General features: G+C 38.2%; 1 protein-coding gene across 1 annotated transcript; it reads left to right on the forward strand.

Moving 5' to 3' along the window:
• The first annotated feature begins 45 nt into the window (after positions 1–45).
• On the forward strand, positions 46–16,056 carry LOC117305597 (heat shock 70 kDa protein 14-like). The gene is made up of 14 exons (XM_033790473.1): positions 46–139; positions 1,265–1,345; positions 2,054–2,136; positions 3,123–3,277; positions 4,203–4,296; positions 4,726–4,830; positions 5,367–5,528; positions 7,568–7,723; positions 8,581–8,683; positions 10,276–10,404; positions 10,975–11,064; positions 14,058–14,231; positions 14,616–14,686; positions 15,312–16,056. Exons 1-14 carry the CDS (start codon positions 62–64, stop codon positions 15,436–15,438), a joined length of 1,608 nt encoding a protein of 535 aa, XP_033646364.1. The 5' UTR covers positions 46–61; the 3' UTR covers positions 15,439–16,056.
• The last annotated feature ends 2,299 nt before the right edge of the window (positions 16,057–18,355 follow it).

Consider the following 18,355-nt stretch of genomic DNA (forward strand, 5'->3'; position numbering starts at 1 on the left):
CTTATGACGTAACCGGCGTTTTGACACTCTGATCCGAGAGGCGAATTTAGGTCATCGATAGATGGCGCTATTCATCAAGATGGCGGCCTCCATGGGAATTTCTTTTGGCGGTTCTACCACGTGTTTGGCGATATTTAAGGTAATTTTGTACTTTTTGGAATGTTTAAACAATTTTTGTATTTAATTTAGTGTTGTTCTTTCACAGGTCGTAAAATGTAACGTGTTTTGGGGGGATCTGTGCTGGAGATTTATACTTGAAAAACTCATTCAGATTTCGATGATTCATTTTGTTCACTGACTGCATGCACTGCACGCTGCGCGATGACGACCGCAATGTGCGGCAAACCGTAAAGTCTGCTAAAAATGCAAGGGGAGCAAGGGCCCAGAGAAAAGGGTAGAGGCATTTGCTATACCATGTATACCATCATATGCATGTACCAGGGGGAAAAATTTTCTGTATGGCGCCACCACTTTTTCATTTAACTTGGTCGTTGAGCCCCGTGGAATACACTGGAAGTGGAACACCCTTGCTTCTGACACATTCAACCACATCAACAAGAGGTCCTGGCTCTCGATTCACAACCCCACATACCAGCTCTTCAGTCTACACCAGCTCCTTCTTCCCACGCACCATCCCGACTGGAACAACCAGACAACCTCCCAGTTCCTGCGGCGTACCCCTCCCTTGAATTGAATGACGCTTTCAAACTGGCGTTAAGGGACCCCCGGCTGAAGTAACCTCATCTCCAACTTTTTAATCGCACCTGTACATAATTCTATCTGCGCCTGACACAAATTCGTGTTGCCTAAAAGTCAACACATGCGCTCACACGCAGTACGTACATCTTCAACCATTTGAAGGCTGCACTTTAAAAAGGAAGAAGAAGAAGAATATGAAATACAATTAATATTATAAAAATAATTCTAATTCTAAATAAGAAATCTAATTGAATTTAGTAATTAACCTCAAGTCAAAGAGATATCCCTTTTTTTAAAAATTAGTGAAAAGGTGGTGAGTGGCGCGGTCCCAAGCCAGTCAACTCGGTCCCAAGTCAACTCGGTCCCAAGTCAACTCGGTCCCATTATATTTCTTCACAGTTAGATCCTAAATTGACTCATTTTTCATTAAATAGGTACGTAAATCCAGAATAACATAATTTATTTGACACTTTGTTCTTGGCTCATGCAGCTCCAGGTTTCTATAGAGTTGTTTGAACTTTGGTACAAAATATAACAATTACTTGCATGTTCCACTATAATACAGGATGGAAAAACTGAAGTTATTGCAAATGATGCAGGAGACAGAGTGACGCCAGCGATCGTTGCCTACAATGGAAAGGATAAGGTGATGAGCTAAATTATCTGTAATTTGCCTTCTTTACGGGAACACTACAGAGTCGGTTTTTCTAACAAAACAGTTGCTGTCACAAAAGCACTTTATTTAACCCACCATATACATAAACTGACTAGTAGAAGTTTGTGATCGATCGGCCATCTGGGTCAAAAGAAAATAGTGGAAACCGATAACACATTTTGCATGACATTGCTCAAAAAAAAATTATTAAATAAAATGCTCACTGAGCGATAAACTCAAAACGGGAAATTAGTGTTAACTATTTCAGACAGAAATATTTTAAGGGATGCTTTCTTTCATTAAACCGTGTAAGTTTTTGAATAAATGTGTGATCTTGGACAAGTTTTTTTCTTACAAATTCTATAAGTTTCCTTTAAAATAATCTGTTTTACTAGGAACAGCTCATCCTCTTCATTCAATCTTGTGCCAGTTACTGTCGTGTTCTTCAGTCTATAGAATAAGATAGTTTGTCATGATGCAACCATTGTTTTCACTCTACTACCATAACACTAGATTATGCCATGGTTCTATTTTGTTTGTAAACAAATATTGCGTACTCTTGCGTATATTGTATTCTTACGATTTTTGTTTTAGCAACTCAACTATTTCAATTTCCCTATTGAAACCTGGGCAACAAAATGCCATTTTCGTTGATTGGAGTTGGTTGTTTACATGTACTAAACTTCTCTTTTCTCCTAGGATGTTGGCATAGCTGCTAAGCAGGGTAGAATACGCAATTCTGTAAACACAATCAGCGGTGTCAAACACGTATTAGGAAGAAAGTAAGTAACCAGGGCCCAATGTCATAGAGCTGTGGTAAGCAGAGAAATATTGCTTAGAGAATAGGACTCAGGTGGGAGTCAAACCTATGCCCATGCCATTTTAGAGTAGATGTCTCGCCACTACATTTGTATACTACCAAGCATGCCTGGTGAAAAATCCAGTTCAAATCCTGTGTGATTAGCAGCGGGGTACCACAACAACTTGTACAGGATTTCAAACTGGGCTCAATTGTCACCAGGCATGCTCGTAGGGCAAGTAGGTCTAGCGTAAGACCACCTGAGTAGTATGCCTGTTGGTTGTTTTACTCTGGGTATCTCTAAGAGTACAGCACTTATCACACATCATTGTTGGGAAAAGAACAAAAAAAGATATCCCTTATGCAATTATTACATCTATTGAATCCTGCTTTGAAGGCTGCCTTATTTCTGAACTGTGGCATTGTAGGGTGTCGTCACCGAGTGGTTTAGAGCATTGAATTCAAGTTCTGGTGGTTCAGTCAATGGAGTGTGTTGGTTCAGATCCTGGTCGAGACACTTGTGTCCTTGAGCAAGATGATTTACTATTATTGCTCTCTTCACCCAGGGGTTGTCAGGGGTGTAAATGGTTAGAGGTTAGAGGTCAATCTTGTGTATGACAAAAACCACTGGAGTGCTATATTTGCCCGGGGTTGTGTTGACCCCTTGCACGCGCGTCACATGCGGCGACTGATGCCACGCTAACCATGTTGGTGGTCAATATGGTTACGTGTTAACGCCGGATCGCCTCAAATGCGCACTTCACTGAGTTACACACGTTGACCATGACCACCAAAATGGCGCATCCAAGATTATTCTGGTGATGACGTCAGGTGAACTAGGTCAGTACTCTACAGGGAGCTGAGAAACATTAAAGAACTGTTATTAGTCCTAAAGAGCATTGATATGGTTATTGTAAACTACGCTATATAAGAACTTGGATATTATTATTATTATTTTCCCCTCCCAAGATTTGACGATCCTGTTATACAGCGTCAAATTCAAGCCGGCCCTACTAAGATTGTAGATCAAGATGGCTGTCCAGTCTATGAAGTAGAATTCAAAGAGAAAGCAACTCAAGTGAAACCAAAGGAAGTCGCTGCACTTATCTTCAAGAAAATCAAAGGTGGTGTATTGTTTTCTAAAAAATATCTGCTTCTATCAGTATCAGTGGTGTTCTATAATAATAATAATAGTACGGACATTTATATTGCGCAATCACCTATATAATACTCTACTGGGCATTACAAGGAATACAAAAAATCCAGAGAAAAAAAGAAAAAAAAACCAAATACACGGAGCAAGAATTAATTAAATGGGTAAAGTACACAAATGGGTTTTTAACTTAGACTTAAATAAATTACGGTAAGTGAAGAAGACTGTCTAATGCGAGGTGGGAGATTATTCCAAAGATGTGGAGCGGCGTATACAAATGCCCGATCACCTAAAGTAGCCCTTGATTTACTAGATGGGTGTGACAACAATGTGGGATCTTGAGAACTCCTGAGACGGTAGGCTGATCGAGAGAGTGATTTCACGGTTATGAGTTCTTGACTGTATGTTGGGGCTAAACCATGAATGGCTTTATTAGTTAATAAAAGAACTGTTCTTTGGCGAACCGGTAACCAGTGTAACTCAGTTATCTATACATTTGTTTTAAGTAGGATTTGAAACTTTGCTTTGCGAGAAAGCTATCTTGAAACTTAGGCTGTGTCTGCATTTGCAGCTTAGGCTACATTATTACAAAAAGGGTTTCTTGGAATGAGAGAAAACCTTGCAGGGTTAAGGTTGAGTGATAAATGACCTCGTTTATGTCAGGTCCTTTATTACATGGCAATGACCTCACATAGCTCCAACCCTTGTCACTATTGCTCTTTTATTCCCCTAAAAGTAATTAAAAAACCCAAATTAATAAAAGTAATTAACTTTGTTGACCTCTGTGAGGCACTGTTTGATGTCACTAAGTCATACCAAAGAGTTAGACGAATTTTGAACATGCCTTGGATGTGGTGGTAACTTGTGTTTTGGTTAATGCAATTGTTTTCCTACAGATATTGCATCGAATCAAGGTGGTAGTAGAGATGAGAGAGATGTGGTACTAACTGCACCCCTGGATTACAGCGAGGCATCATGTAGTACACTAAGGTAAGGTAGGACCCTACAGACTGGCAATGACTTACAACAACTCTCTACCCCCATTTCTGCACAGCACATGGCACAGGCCTGGGCCCAACTTAATAGAGCTGCTCAAGCAGACAATATTGCTTAGCAATTTTCTGCTTTCAACTTCAAGATCTTCCATTTGTTATGGACAAAGACCTTTTTCTTTCGGCGCACTATTTTTTTTTTATAAGTCTTCCTGTGCCTATTCGCGAGGCTAGTTCTTTACACTGTTTAAAGTATCTGTTAAAAACTCATTTGTTTGAAGCTGCTTATTTTTAATCTGCTTATTTGTAATCTTTCACTCTTTGTATATTTTATTGTCTCTTTATGCGCTTAGAGGCTTTTGTATTACATGTAGGTACTTTACAGATGTCTTAATTAAAATTATTTTTGTCTTTTTCTTACGAACAGGCAAGTAGCTTGCGATGCAGGTTTCAACGTACTCAGAGTAATCAGTGAGCCAGCTGCAGCAGCGCTTGCCTACGGACTGTGTGATGCAAAGTCGCTGGACAAAAGGTGAGTCAATTTAACAGATGGAAATTTGCATCGTGGACAAAGAATAATAGTTTTTACTTGCACAGTTTGAAGATAATGTTGGTAGAAAGCTTCCTTTAATATATTACATGCTGAGGTGCTGTAGTTTTTATAGAAATGAGAGAAACGGAAAACTATTTTGGCATATACAATGTTCATTTATGCGACTCCACGGAAAACATTGCTGCGTGATTATTCCCTTTTTTTTTTCTTCACAAATTTGACAACTAATGAGACTAAAAACTTCTTCGGGAAAATAATATTACATACATTTATTCACAGTGTGTAGGGATTCATGTCATGGCCAAAAAACTTGTGAAAACCAAATAACAAATGAAAATGAAAACTTCTACAGGTTGAACCACCGTGTACCTAATACAATATCATACCTCATACTATATTGTTGTTGTTTTTTTATACAACATAAATGTGCAATATTGTATTATTGTTTTGTATGACAACACTGAAATAAATGTTACTAAAATGACTTAATTTTCTCAACTTCCTTCCTACTGCAGTCATGTATTGGTTTATAGACTCGGCGGGACAAGCCTGAGTGTTTCCATCCTTCAAGTGAGCAGTGGTATGCTCAGGGTCATCGCTTCTCAAACAGATCGGACGCTTGGTGGAGACGAGTTCACCTTGCTACTCGCTAAGAGTTGCGCAGCTGATTTTAACAGGTCTGTACTCTTTTGCGGCTGCAGCATTGTTTGAACCCTGGTGGTGGGCTAATTTGTTTGGATCATTATTTCCTACTTTTAAAACGTCTTTCTTAACGTATCCATTTATAACAAACGGATACAAACGCTTTTAAATGTATCAACTTTTTGAGAAGATTGTACCATAGGGAAGAATTATGGATGAATTTAAATAGTTTTCTACTCTGTGATTTTAGATTTTTTAGCTGTTTCATAGCGCAGCGCAGCTTAACAGCTCTTGTTTTTGTTTTAAAAAAATATATATATTCAATGCGGTTTTTCGCATAGTTCCCAAAGAGCAAGTGCAATGAAACTTTCAGCAATGAAAGGTATCGGTGGTCCAATGAACCTAAAACAATGACGACATGAAGGTACACTATTTTAAATATTTGATCAAATCAGCCACATGAGACCGTAGGTTTCTGTTAACTGGAATGGGTAGGGATAAATTAGGTCTTGAACTCAATGAACATGAGGTCTTCAATTCAATTCAATTCAATTCAATGAACATTTATTTTCATGTCAACAATAACAATTTAAGCATACACTAGCAAACAAATATCGATGAATATAATAATTTTGTTTTGTGTGCGTGACCTTACATGACCTCTACTTTGTGTCAAAACCGGAAGTGCCTCGTAATTCAAAAGTGGAAATAGTTATGAAGTTGCTTGTAACTAATTTAGTGTCTGGCAAGGGTGGGCTTTAAAAAAAAATACAGATGACGTCACGATACACAACAGCGCCCTCTAGCGCCAGTTTGAAAACTCTTAAAAATTTACATTTTGAAACTGTGGTGAATTTTTGTGTAAAAAAATGGCTGTGTCCATATAGAGACGTGTGCACTGTGTGGCCTGGTACCTAGGCGCGCGTAGTTAGGGACCAGACTCTTTTTGCCGACGATATGTTTGAATTCCCAACGTGACGTCGATGGTAGGGGGGCGGTAACAATCCACAAAAGGGGGGGCATTACTTAATCGCTAATTACGCAAGTGAGATATGTCGGGGGAAAAAACAAAGCACATTTTATTGAGGTTCAATACATATATCAGAAAAAAATGACAGCAAAATTAACTGTTTTATTTTAATTAACTGCAGCATCCCTTTAATGACACAACAATGCATTTGTGCACAAATGCAATCATGTCTAGTTTGTTCTTGTTTTGTTTTTTTAGTTCATAGCAGGGTGATGGCACGAAATAAAAATGCAGTGATGAAGACTGCAATATTTGATATCAATTTCCGTTTCATTTTCACACAAAAAAAATCAAATACTGATAAACTCAAAATGTAATTCTCTGAGTGATGAAATCGATGTTCAGTTACAATTTACCTCAAAAACTTTTTAACAGAGAAGGACATTTTGATCATTAAAAGGTTTTCTAAGGAAGCTTAGAATGCACTACAGAGCATTTAGACTTCCAAATTTGCCAAAAAACAGCTCTCCAATGCTCACCACCAAGTAAGGTTTTATGCTAAATTATTTTGAGTAATTACCAATAGTGTTCACTGCCTTTGATGATATGTTTTGCTTTACTCCGTAAATACATGCAACTGTCGTTATTCTTTTATGAGAGTATTGAAATAAATGTATTCTTGAATTGATTACTAGTTCGGTAGGAGTCTAGTTGTGGATTAGATATGGCCCCAATTTCATAGAGCTCCTGAAGCAGAAAATATTGCTACACAATGTTTCTGCCAAGAAGAAATTAGCACGATACCAGTCACAAATTGTACACGTGACATGGTAATTTGGTTGTTAAGCTTATTCTGATAATCAAAATTGTGTTGCTACATTTTGTGCTTAAGTAGCTCTTTAAAATATAGAAAGGTTTGCGGTAACACCATGTAGTGACTATCTCTAAATGAGTTGGGGGATGGTTCTGAAAAGAATCGCTGTTTTCAACTCTCTCAGCTCTATGAAATTGAGCCATGTTGAAAGTGCTTTTGAAAGTAATGAGAAGGATTTTGTAGATGACACGAAAGTCAATTGAATTCCCCTTTTTTCCACTATTCATTAGGACGCAGAAATGTAATATATTAAACAACGATCGTGCTATGAAGAAGCTCCTGAGTGCGTGTGAAAATAGCAAACACATTCTGTCAACGTTACCCACGGCAAAATGCTCCATAGATTCCCTCTATGATGGGATGGACTTCCACACAGGGACCTCAAGGTAAGGAGTAAAAGCTTTCATGGCTCAGAATTTCTGGCAGAATGTGTTTTTATTTTTATTTTGTAATCTTGAATCTTTAACTGTTGTACTCTCCTAAATGCATTGCTGCTGTGTTGCAAACAAAATTGGAAAATGTAAGTTGAGAAGCTGTTCGAAGATTCTTAGCCAATAAGTGATTATAAAATAACAAAAGAAATCAATAATTGTCTTCATCATCATCATCAGTTAGCATCATGCATTTCTGCACCGGCTGCCTAACTGGTGAGAAGCTTCCAAATAGACCGGTCTTGAGCTGCCACTTCTGCCTCCTCCTCAGACCACCCAGTGCCCAGTCTGGAGAGGTCCCTCTGGATTACATTTTTCCCTGTTGTCTTAGGGCGCCCGCGTCTGCGTTTTCCATGAGTTGCTTATAGTGATCCGCTTTTGTTCCCATTCATTGGAGGTGATCAAACCACTGCAGTCTGCGTTTTCTTATGATGCTTGATAATGGAGGCTGCTTGGTCATTGATCTTACATGCTAATTTGCGACATGTTGTGTCCATTCCGTTGTCTGTATGTCCTCTGTCATTTGTCTGTTAACTTAAGTCCAGCCGTCGATTTCACAAAGAGTTAGAACTCGTCTTATCTCGAGTTAGGACGAGTAACTCTTCCTAACTTAGGATTGATCTTAATGCTACAGTGCAGGGTTGGGACTCGTCCTAAAGTCCTAAGATTAGTCTTAAGTTAGGAAGAGTTTTGTTAAAATCGACAGCAGGATCCTATGTTATAAAAGACCGAGACTGCATATTCAGGCTCTATACAAAATTTTAATCTGGCATGGTATGACGGCAAACATTTTTTCTTTGTTCAATGTTTAGAGTCAAGTTTGAGTCACTAATCAGTGGCAATGCTCAGCAGAGTATACAAGTCATCAGACAACTACTGGCGTCAGTTGATATGACACCGGACCAAATCCAAAAGGTAAAAAGGGTTGATGAAGACAGAATATCACACAAAATGGACTGACTTAACTTTTAAAACCAGAATATGGAACCTGGGGTGGATTCACAAAGAGTAAAAGGGAAAGTACACGTTTGGTAATTACTCAGAACAAATATTAACTTACAAACTGACTTGGTAACGCGCATTGGGGAGCTGTTGGTAGTATAAAACATTGTGGGAAACGACTCCCTCTGAAGTAATGTAGTTTTTGAGAAAGAGGTAATTTCTCACTAAAATAATAAAAGACTTCTAGCTAGAAGTCTTTTATTCCAATGTGAAAGCACACAAATTCCTTGCAACTTCGATGACCAATTGAGCCCAAATGTTCACAGGCTTGTCATTTTATGCCTATGATGGGATACACCAAATGAAAACACTGGTCTTTGACAATTACCACTTAAAAATTATCTACTTGAAAATTATCTATCTAAACGCTTTTCAAAGACCAACTCGTCCGATCCAAAGCAACATGTTCCTTAATAAGGGTCCCCTTGGTTTAACAAGGGTGCCCCTGGACAAAAAAGATATTGGTTTCATATAATAACTACAAATAATAGATGAAGGTTGTTGAATTCTGCCCATAGATGGTGATCACTGGGCAACCTTCTTGATTTTGTTTTCGGTGCTTAGTACTGAAAAATAATGCTTAGCAGAATCAGGTTAACCAGCCTAAATACAATGTATGTACATACATAATGGTTGTGACTGGTTCCCTCCTGATATTTGCTCAGCAGAAGAAAACAAATTTCTAAGCACAGTTTTCTACTAAAAGCTTTATGAAAATGTTCCCGGACTGTAACTGTGGGAAGGGCAGCACGCAGTTCAGGGCTCAAATTTGAGGAAAAAAAATCAAAGACACGAGTTGTTTACTGGACCGGATTTTGTTTAAAAAGGGTCTAGGGTGGATTTCATAGAGAGTTACTCGTCCTAACTTAGGACTAGCCTTTAGTTTTTAATATCTCCTATGACTAGCCCTAACTCTTTGTGAAATTTACCCCAGTCATAAGAAATTTTTTTTAACTGTGTGTTTGAACAAGCACAGGGAGATAAAAACAAATTGTATTATTGGGCAAGTATCCTTCAATGCACAACAGTTTTTATTAGTCTGAAAGTCAACACATGAACCAAAACGCAAGACCCTGTTCTTGTTGATTCATAAGTTCACTGGCCTGATGCTGAAATCTCTGGTCACAGGCCTGTGGTTCAATGTAAATTTAAGGCCCTGCAGTTATTTACTGATAATAATAATAACAACACATTCTTATATAGCGCATTTCACAATAACCAGATCAATGCGCTTTACATTATTTTGCCATTAACATTTCTTCATCTTTCTCAGCTGCCTTGGTGCTCCAATGGCTTTTTCATACACAATATCAACCTCTACCCTCGCAGGTACCCATTTATACCCCTGGGTGAAGAGAAGTAATTATAGTCAAGCATCTTGCGTAAGGACACAAGTTTTAACCAACAGAACTTGAAATTGATGCTCTTTACCACTCAGCCACGACACTCTACAAAATACTCCATCTCACTAACTGTACTGATCCAATTTGTTTTTTTGACGTTAGGTGATGTTTGTCGGTGGATCCACACGGATACCAAAGCTCCAACAGATGATCAAGGATGCCATCCCCAAGGCTGAAGTCCTAGACTCCATCAGCCCAGATGAAATCATGGCAATAGGAGCGGCTAAGGAGGTTCTTTTTCATAGTCTTACATCACTGTGATACCTGTTAAAGAGCCAATAAAGGATGATCTCAATATGTCAACTATTACCTTTTTATGGCCAAAACGACATCGCAGATACCGGTTAATAACCATTTTACTCTCAAATTTTTACCCATTTTTACCGTGTTTTAACGTGAGGTAAGAGACTCGTTATATTTTTTATGTTTCCTGGATGGACTGCAGCTGTTAGAAAACTGTAATATCTATATAATATTTGAGATCATGCTTTATTGGCTGTTTAAACTAATCAACATACAAGTTTTCTATTTTTATGTTGCTACAATCCCGGCCAAAATGCTTAGGCCACCCATGCCTAACGTTATATAAAACCATTCCCTGTCCACTTCCCACTGACAATAAACATTCTCTCCCCATCCCCCCCTCAATGTTGACTGGAAGGCAGAAGACTGTGCAATCAGAACCAACATTGAGAGGGGGCAGGGGACCCAACACGGTATGGCCAGGATTGTCGGTAAAAACTGTCATGATATTGATCTGGTGTTTTTATAACTATTTTGTATTCATTATTTTGTTGGTAGGCGGCACTTTTGAGTAGTCGAGGAGAGAGTATTGAGTTGACAGAGTTGGACATTAATGCAAGTTGCTGCCCAAAGGCCATCGCTGTGAAGGTAAAATATCATGAAACCTTTAAAACCAAAAAGGATTTGTGTAAAAACAATTTTGAAAAATAAACCAGATGTTTAAGTTTTAAAATTATTTGTTTCATTTTTGTTTGCAAGTTTGCCTTAAAGACCCTGGACACTATTGGTAGTTGTCAAAGACCAGCCTTCTCACTTAATGTATCTCAACATATGCATAAAATAACAAATCTGTGAAAGTTTGAGCTCAGTCGGTCATCGAAGTTGGGAGGTAATAATGAAAGAAGAAAAAGAACACCCTAGTCACACGAAATTGTGTGCTTTCAGATGCTTGATTTCAAGACCTTAAATTCTAAATCTGAGGTCTTGAAATCAAATTCATGGAAAATTACTTATTTCTCAAAAACTACATTACTTCAGAGGGAGCCGTTTCTCACAGTGATTTAGGCGCCTTGTCAAAACCTCCAAGCCGTTCCATTCCGCGGGAGTCCGCGGATTTTTGTAACGAAAGAACCCGTAGCAATCGGGCAGGTCCACGGCCACGATGGCTCATTTACATGTCAATAAACATGAATATTCCGGCTTATTAGCTGACCGGCGGAACCGCAGAGGAACGCAGGTGGTTAACAATGGTTTTACCTTTGCAGATTAAAAAGCGAAGTGAGGGTGGATAAAAGCCATTTCCTCAATGTGTGATTTTTTAAGATTTGGTTGGGCCTAATAACCAAAACATGAATTTCAAAAATGGTTTTCTTTATTCCCTGCTGCGACTGACAAAAGTTCCAGGCTACGTGCAAACTTCGTTCCAAGTGGGTCAGAGTATCCAGGGGACAATTTTAACTGTTCGTTCTTACTTTCCAAGCAGAAAACATTAGTTTCTTATTTATAAAATCCCAAGTAACCGTCACAAATAAACAAATCTACACACCTGTGCGACTGTGTCCATGTCAAAACAACCAGATAGTCTGGTTCGTCCATAGAGCTATATTTTTATATATATAGCTCTATGGGTTCGTCCAATGTCTGAGGGGGAGACGAAGCCACAGTCTCAGAGACCCGTGTTTCTATTGGCTGTTGAATTTCCATATAGCGCGTAACAAATGTTTTCATTGGTCGATTTTGCCCTACTGCCAGAGCAGTATCTAATTATTGTATTCACCATCACCGAAGAAAACGTTAGTAGTCGGCGGCGGTGATTTCTTATTAATTTAGCATCGTTTTTCTTGCGTGAAAATTGATTAAATGTGAATGGTTTCAAGTTAAAAATCGATATTTTTGTATCAAGCATAAATGTTGCAAATTATGCTTCGCAAATTGGATCGCAACATTTGCGATGCACTTTTAAGAATTGCATAGCAAATCATAATAAAATTGCATCGCAAATTGCAATGTGATGCATGCAAAATTGTTCGCTGATTTATGAAGTGCGCGATTATCACATGCGCTGGAGGGTCGGCTGGCACACCCAATGCATGGTGTTATTGTCTTGTCGGTGCGGCCTGTCCGCTTACAGGACGATGGTATTCGTGAGTAGAAAATTTATTATTGTATTCTGGGAGAGCACGGCCGGTCCGCGTCCAAGCCGCTGATATTCATGACCTGAATATACAACTTGTTTATTCATGAGACTCATTGTTATACCAACAATAGCGCCCGGCATGGATAGCTCATTAACTTCACCGCGCTTCAATGCACATGGCCGTTCTTCCGCGGACTGTCCGAGGTCCTTAGCAACGGCGGTATTTGCTGTCCAGTCCGCGGACTGTCAGCGGAGGAACGCTCGGGAGGTTTTGACAAGGCGCCTTATACTATCAACCTCTACCCATTACTCGTTACCAATAAGGTTTTATGCTAATAATTATTTTGAGTAATTACCAATAGTGTCCACTGCCTTTAAACACCTTTTGTAATTGTCATAGACCAGTCTTCTCACTTGGGGTATCTCAACATATGCACAAAATAACAAACCTGTGAAAATTTGAACTCAATTGGTCATCGAAGTTGCAAGATAATAATTGAAAAAAAACCACCCTTATCACACGAAGTAGTGTGCTTTCAGATGCTTGAATTTGAGACCTCAAAAACAAATTCTGAGGTCTCAAAATCAAATTCAAAGATTTTAGTGAGAAATAACCCTTTTTTGCAAAAACGACAATACTTCAGAGGGAGCTGTTTCTCACAATGTTTTATACTATCAAATGTTTTATGCTCTCCATTGATCGCTTACAAATAAGTTGTTATGCTAACAGTTATTTTTAGCAATTGCCAATAGTGTCCAGTGCCTTTTAAAGGCTACAAAAAGAAAACAGTTAAGACAATAAATTTGCTACTGATGAGTAGTAATCAAATAAAAACTAAAAATTAATTATTGTTGGTATTTGACAAGATTCCACTTCAGCCATATACAAACAACTTTGTATTTTACATGGATTTCGGCATTGTCCATGGCATATACAAAAGTTTTGAAGTGGCGTTATCTGTCAAGATTCGTTCTGAGAAATATAATTACTTTAAAAAGATTTCTCTCTGCAAAAAGCAGGCCTTACAATGTCATGCGTTTACCGCTTCTCTGTTTTCTTCAAGTCACCTGACACCTTTGGTGATTGTCTAAGACCAGTCATCTCACATGGTTATCCCAACATATGCATCAAATAACAAACCTGTGAAAATTTTGTCATCGAAGTTGCGGGGGAACAATGAAAGAAAACTTCTTTGTTGTACCAACTTGTGTGCTTTTAGACCCCTTTAAAAGTCTTCAGGTCTGAAGTGTTTTAAAATATGAGTGAGAAATTACCTCTTTCTCAAAAACCTTCAATACCTCAGAGGGAGCTGTTTTTCACAACATTTTATTCTATCAACAGCCCTTTATTGCTCATTACCAAAGAAGTTTTTGTGCTAACAATCATTTTGAGTAATTACTAATAATGTCCAGTGCCTTTAAATTACATATTAGTGAAGCAAAAATCAGGACGACTGTTTTACAAATGTACAATGAACCCTTTCAACATTGTCATATTTTCCAGGTCTCAGAATCAAGCGAAGATGCCAGTCTCGAAATTGTCGTTCCTCAGTTTTCCTTCTTGCCGATACGCCGGCAACATGAGTTTAATGTCGGCAAGGACCAAACGTCAGTTTGCATCCAGATTTATGGGACACAAGAGGGCGCCTCGGATCAGGAAGCTTCCTTATTGGCTCAGGTAGAACAGAACACAAATTGCTCTCTTCATTTATTAAAGGGTTTGGGTACAGCCCTGGTACTTTCTTGAGGACACAAAAACACAGCCGCCACAGATTTACAATAAACTTACAGTTTGAAGATATTGATAATAGAAAGCGTCCCTTAAAATATTACTTGCTGAGGTGTTGTAGTTTTTGAGTAGTTAGTGAAACAGGACAGTACTTTTCAAGAACAGAAGTTTCCAGAATTCCAAAAATCTATTCCACGGTATAAGAATAGACAGTTCTCTTCAGAACTCTTAGACACACACATGGTGTTTCCACAATCCATTGATACCTCACCATGCAATGCCTCAAATTCCATATATGAAAGAGTTTGATGTTCAGATGTGATTCTTTTCCAGATTGTTATCGATGGATTGGAGACGGAGTCCGAAGAAGAATTCCATGTGACGTCTGTCTTTCATTATAGAAGGTAAGTCACAGAATGACCAGAAACAAAGTTTCATCTTCCAGTGAGTGGCTGTGGGGGGGGGGAATTGTATTCTATAGTTTTTCCACCATTTGTTTTTTCAAATGCTTGATTTCGAGATCTCAAATTCTAAATCTGAGGTCTTGAAATCCAATTTGTGGAAAATCACTTCTTTCTCGAAAAACTACATCACTTCAGAGGTAGCTGTTTCTCGCAATGTTTTGTACTATCAGCCTCTCCCCATTACTCGTAATCAAGAAAGGTTTTATGCTAATAATTATTTTGAGTAACTACCAATAGTGTCCACTGCCTTTAATCATGTTCTCTGCCTTGTAAAAGAGCTCTATCGGTTACTCTTTCAAAATATTGTTGTTTTGGTTATGTGCTTTTTTTTTCTTGACATGTGGATATATATGTGAGTTTAGAAATTAACTGAATTGAATGGTTAACTTTTTCTAATTTCCTTGCATGTGTGCAAATGATTCAATACATTAAGTTTCATTATAAAAGAAGATTATAGATATGACGCTGTGTTCAAAAGTTTTCGCACTTTGAAACTATTTTTTATTTATTTTTTATTTTGTTTATTTTCACGTTTTTTCCTCTTATGTTTTGTTCTCCTAAACAGAGATGGCTCACTACACGTCACTTGCTCCGAAGAAATAACAGGCCAAACACAAGATGTCATGATTGGTCCACCAGGACATGTCAGCAGCCAATCAGAGCATGTTTCTGATGAGCTGAGAGAGGCATGAGCCAATTGAAATGCTTCTTTGTTACGAGTTCCTTAAATCTACTTTAATTATGACTTTATGTAAGATACTGTAATTAAAGTTGTGGTACATAATTTAAGTAAACAACAAAATTACGAACAAACGCCTTTGACGTAAAGTATACAGCCAAAATTTGTAACAATATTGATGTTGTTATTAACGCCCATATATCCACAAGTTGTTTGAAATACCTGTGAAAGTGCAGGCTCAAGTGGTTGTCACGGTCACTAAAAACGTAAATGAAAGACAACATCCACGTGTTCACACTGTTTTCAAATATCGGATTCCAGATTCGCAAGATCAAAACTAATTAATTGACTTAAATGAATTAGATTCCTATCAACTTTTGATATGATGAAAGGGGGTACATCTCCAAACTTGACCAGCTTTTACTTTCATAATTCTTGGATTTATGTGGAAATTTTTACACAAGATGTCAACTTTCCCTGTGCAGTATTGTGCCTGCCAGAATTCTCAAAGAATGTACAAGGTCACACTTGTCTATACCTCTCCTTTTTAAGGGAACCCAGCCGTCGATTTCACAAAACTCTTCCTAACTTAAGACTAATCTTAGGACTAAGAGAGATTCCCAACCCTGCACTGTAGCATGCAGACCTTAAGATTAATCCTAAGTTAGGACGAGTTACTCGTCCTAACTCGAGATAAGGCGAGTCCTAACTCTTTGTGAAATCGACCCCAGGTCATAAAGCCTTTTAGTCATGAATATTCAATTTGTCGAATCTCATTTCTGTATCAACGTTTTCTTCTGCCATCCATTAAAAATGTTGTTAGCTGGCTGCTCACGAGCTGTTTAAGCACAACATTTGCTTGAGCACTAAAATAGCCTGCTTATTATACCCATGTTTCTGACAAAAATTCCATGGCATATACATTACTTGTGACTTGTATTCAGCTGCTGTTTACTTGTGATTTTTTTTAATGGAGTCTTGGCCGGTTATCTTGGCTTGTTATCTAAGTTTACTAAGCATGTATTCTTTTAGCTTGAGCAAATATTGTGCTTTAAGAGCTGCTTAAGCAGAAAATGTTGCTAAGTATTTGTTTTCTCCTCGGCAAATCTAAGCAGGATACAAGTTACATGCTGATGTTTTAAGCAGCAGCTCTGTGAAATTGAGCGCAGGGTGGGATTTTGTTTTGTTTAACCCCTTTTAAGACCCTTTGTGATAGCTGCAGATTAAAACTGTCTAAATACTTCCTCTCGAAACTCCCTCTAGGTTCGGCATCACCGATGTATGACACTGGGGACCTGCTTAGGCGCTTCAAATTCAAGGAATATTACAGAATTGGTGCTTGCTAACAAAACATTTGCTGGCATTGTAAGCACTCTATGTAATCCACCATATACATACACTGATAACCCTGTAGAAGTTTGAGATCGATTGGCCATCTAGGTCACAAGAAAATAGTGAAAACCGATTGCATGACATCAATTCAAAACAAAAATTAATAAACGCTCAACTCCAAACAGGGAAATATTTTTACTTATTTTTCATCAAATATGGCATTTCAGACAAATAGTTCAAGGGTTGTTTCTCTGTTCATCATCATTAGACCGTCTAAGTTTTATGTCAATCTGCGATCTTCTCAATTCTGTAATGTTCCTTTAATATTTACGTATGATTTGACAGAAACACATTACAGTTTAAACATTTTGTCCAAGTTTTTCGTTTTGTAAATGAATTTTTGATGAAAGTTTTTGTTAGAAGTTAAAATAGAGTATTGTTTTGATAAAACTTAAGATATTTTTGTTCGGGCTGGTAAGGCAGGATAAAGACAAGACGAGTGGACATTTTATAATTTTTATGTGGAGTTTTTTAAAATTTTGTCTCAACTACCCTAATTCCTCTCTTGTATGTTTGTGTTCTGGCAGTGGTCACTTAAAAGTTTATTGTGTTTTATTTTGATGTAGGTTTGAACAAAGAACAAAGAACAATTTACTCCAACGGGATTCGAACATACTACCTCCGGTTTGATGTATCGGTGCTCTACCAACCAGCCCTATGTTGGTGGTCTCCCTATTTTGGAAATAGCTTAGTTATTAAAACGAGTGCTAATTGCTGGAGGTTAGTATCATAATGTACTAGCCTCTGAGAGCTGTTTCTTGACATGGGGATGGATATTGGATTGTTTTCAATAGAACTATTGTATTAGGGGCGCATCCTAGCCCTATATAGGACTCTTCCACTCCACTGTTGTACAATACGAAAGTGTAAGACCACCAGGGCTAGGGCGCATCGCAGTAAATAGTGACTGAATCAATGCGCCGAGCCTCATTTTGTAGGCACTCCAACATTTCTGTAAATGACAGATTTGAGGGACCAAAATTTCATGGAATGTTGAAATATGGCCCATTAATTTATCATGGGTTTACTTACAATTTTGGGTGAGCCAGGCCCCAACAAAATTAATTGTACTATTGTGTTCACAAGCGTATGACCCCTTTTCCAAGACGGCTGCTTCTGTGTTTCGAAGTAATCATCTCTGTGATGGATTTTGTCTTTGCGAGGGGCCGCGTAGCTCGCGGGCCCCGGACTACTCCCTTAAAATTGAAAAGAACACTTAAAGGAACATGTTGCCTTGGATCGGTCGAGTTGGTCTTTGAAAAGCGTTCGTAACCGTTTTTTATAAAATGCATATGGGTAGAAAGATGTTGTAAAAGTAGAATACAATAATCCACACAAACATGCCTCGAAATTGAACGGTTTTCCTTTTACCTCGTCGACTATTACGGTCGGCCATTTATGGGAGTCAAGTTTTTGACTCCCATAAATGGCCGACCGTGTTAGTTCGCACAGTAAAAGGAAAACCACGCAATTTCGAGGCAAACTTGTGTGGATCATTGTTTTACTTTTAAAACATCTTTCCAACCATATGCATTTTA

Source organism: Asterias rubens, unplaced genomic scaffold, assembly GCF_902459465.1.
Source record: "Asterias rubens unplaced genomic scaffold, eAstRub1.3, whole genome shotgun sequence".
Classification (NCBI taxonomy): Eukaryota; Metazoa; Echinodermata; class Asteroidea; order Forcipulatida; family Asteriidae; genus Asterias; species Asterias rubens.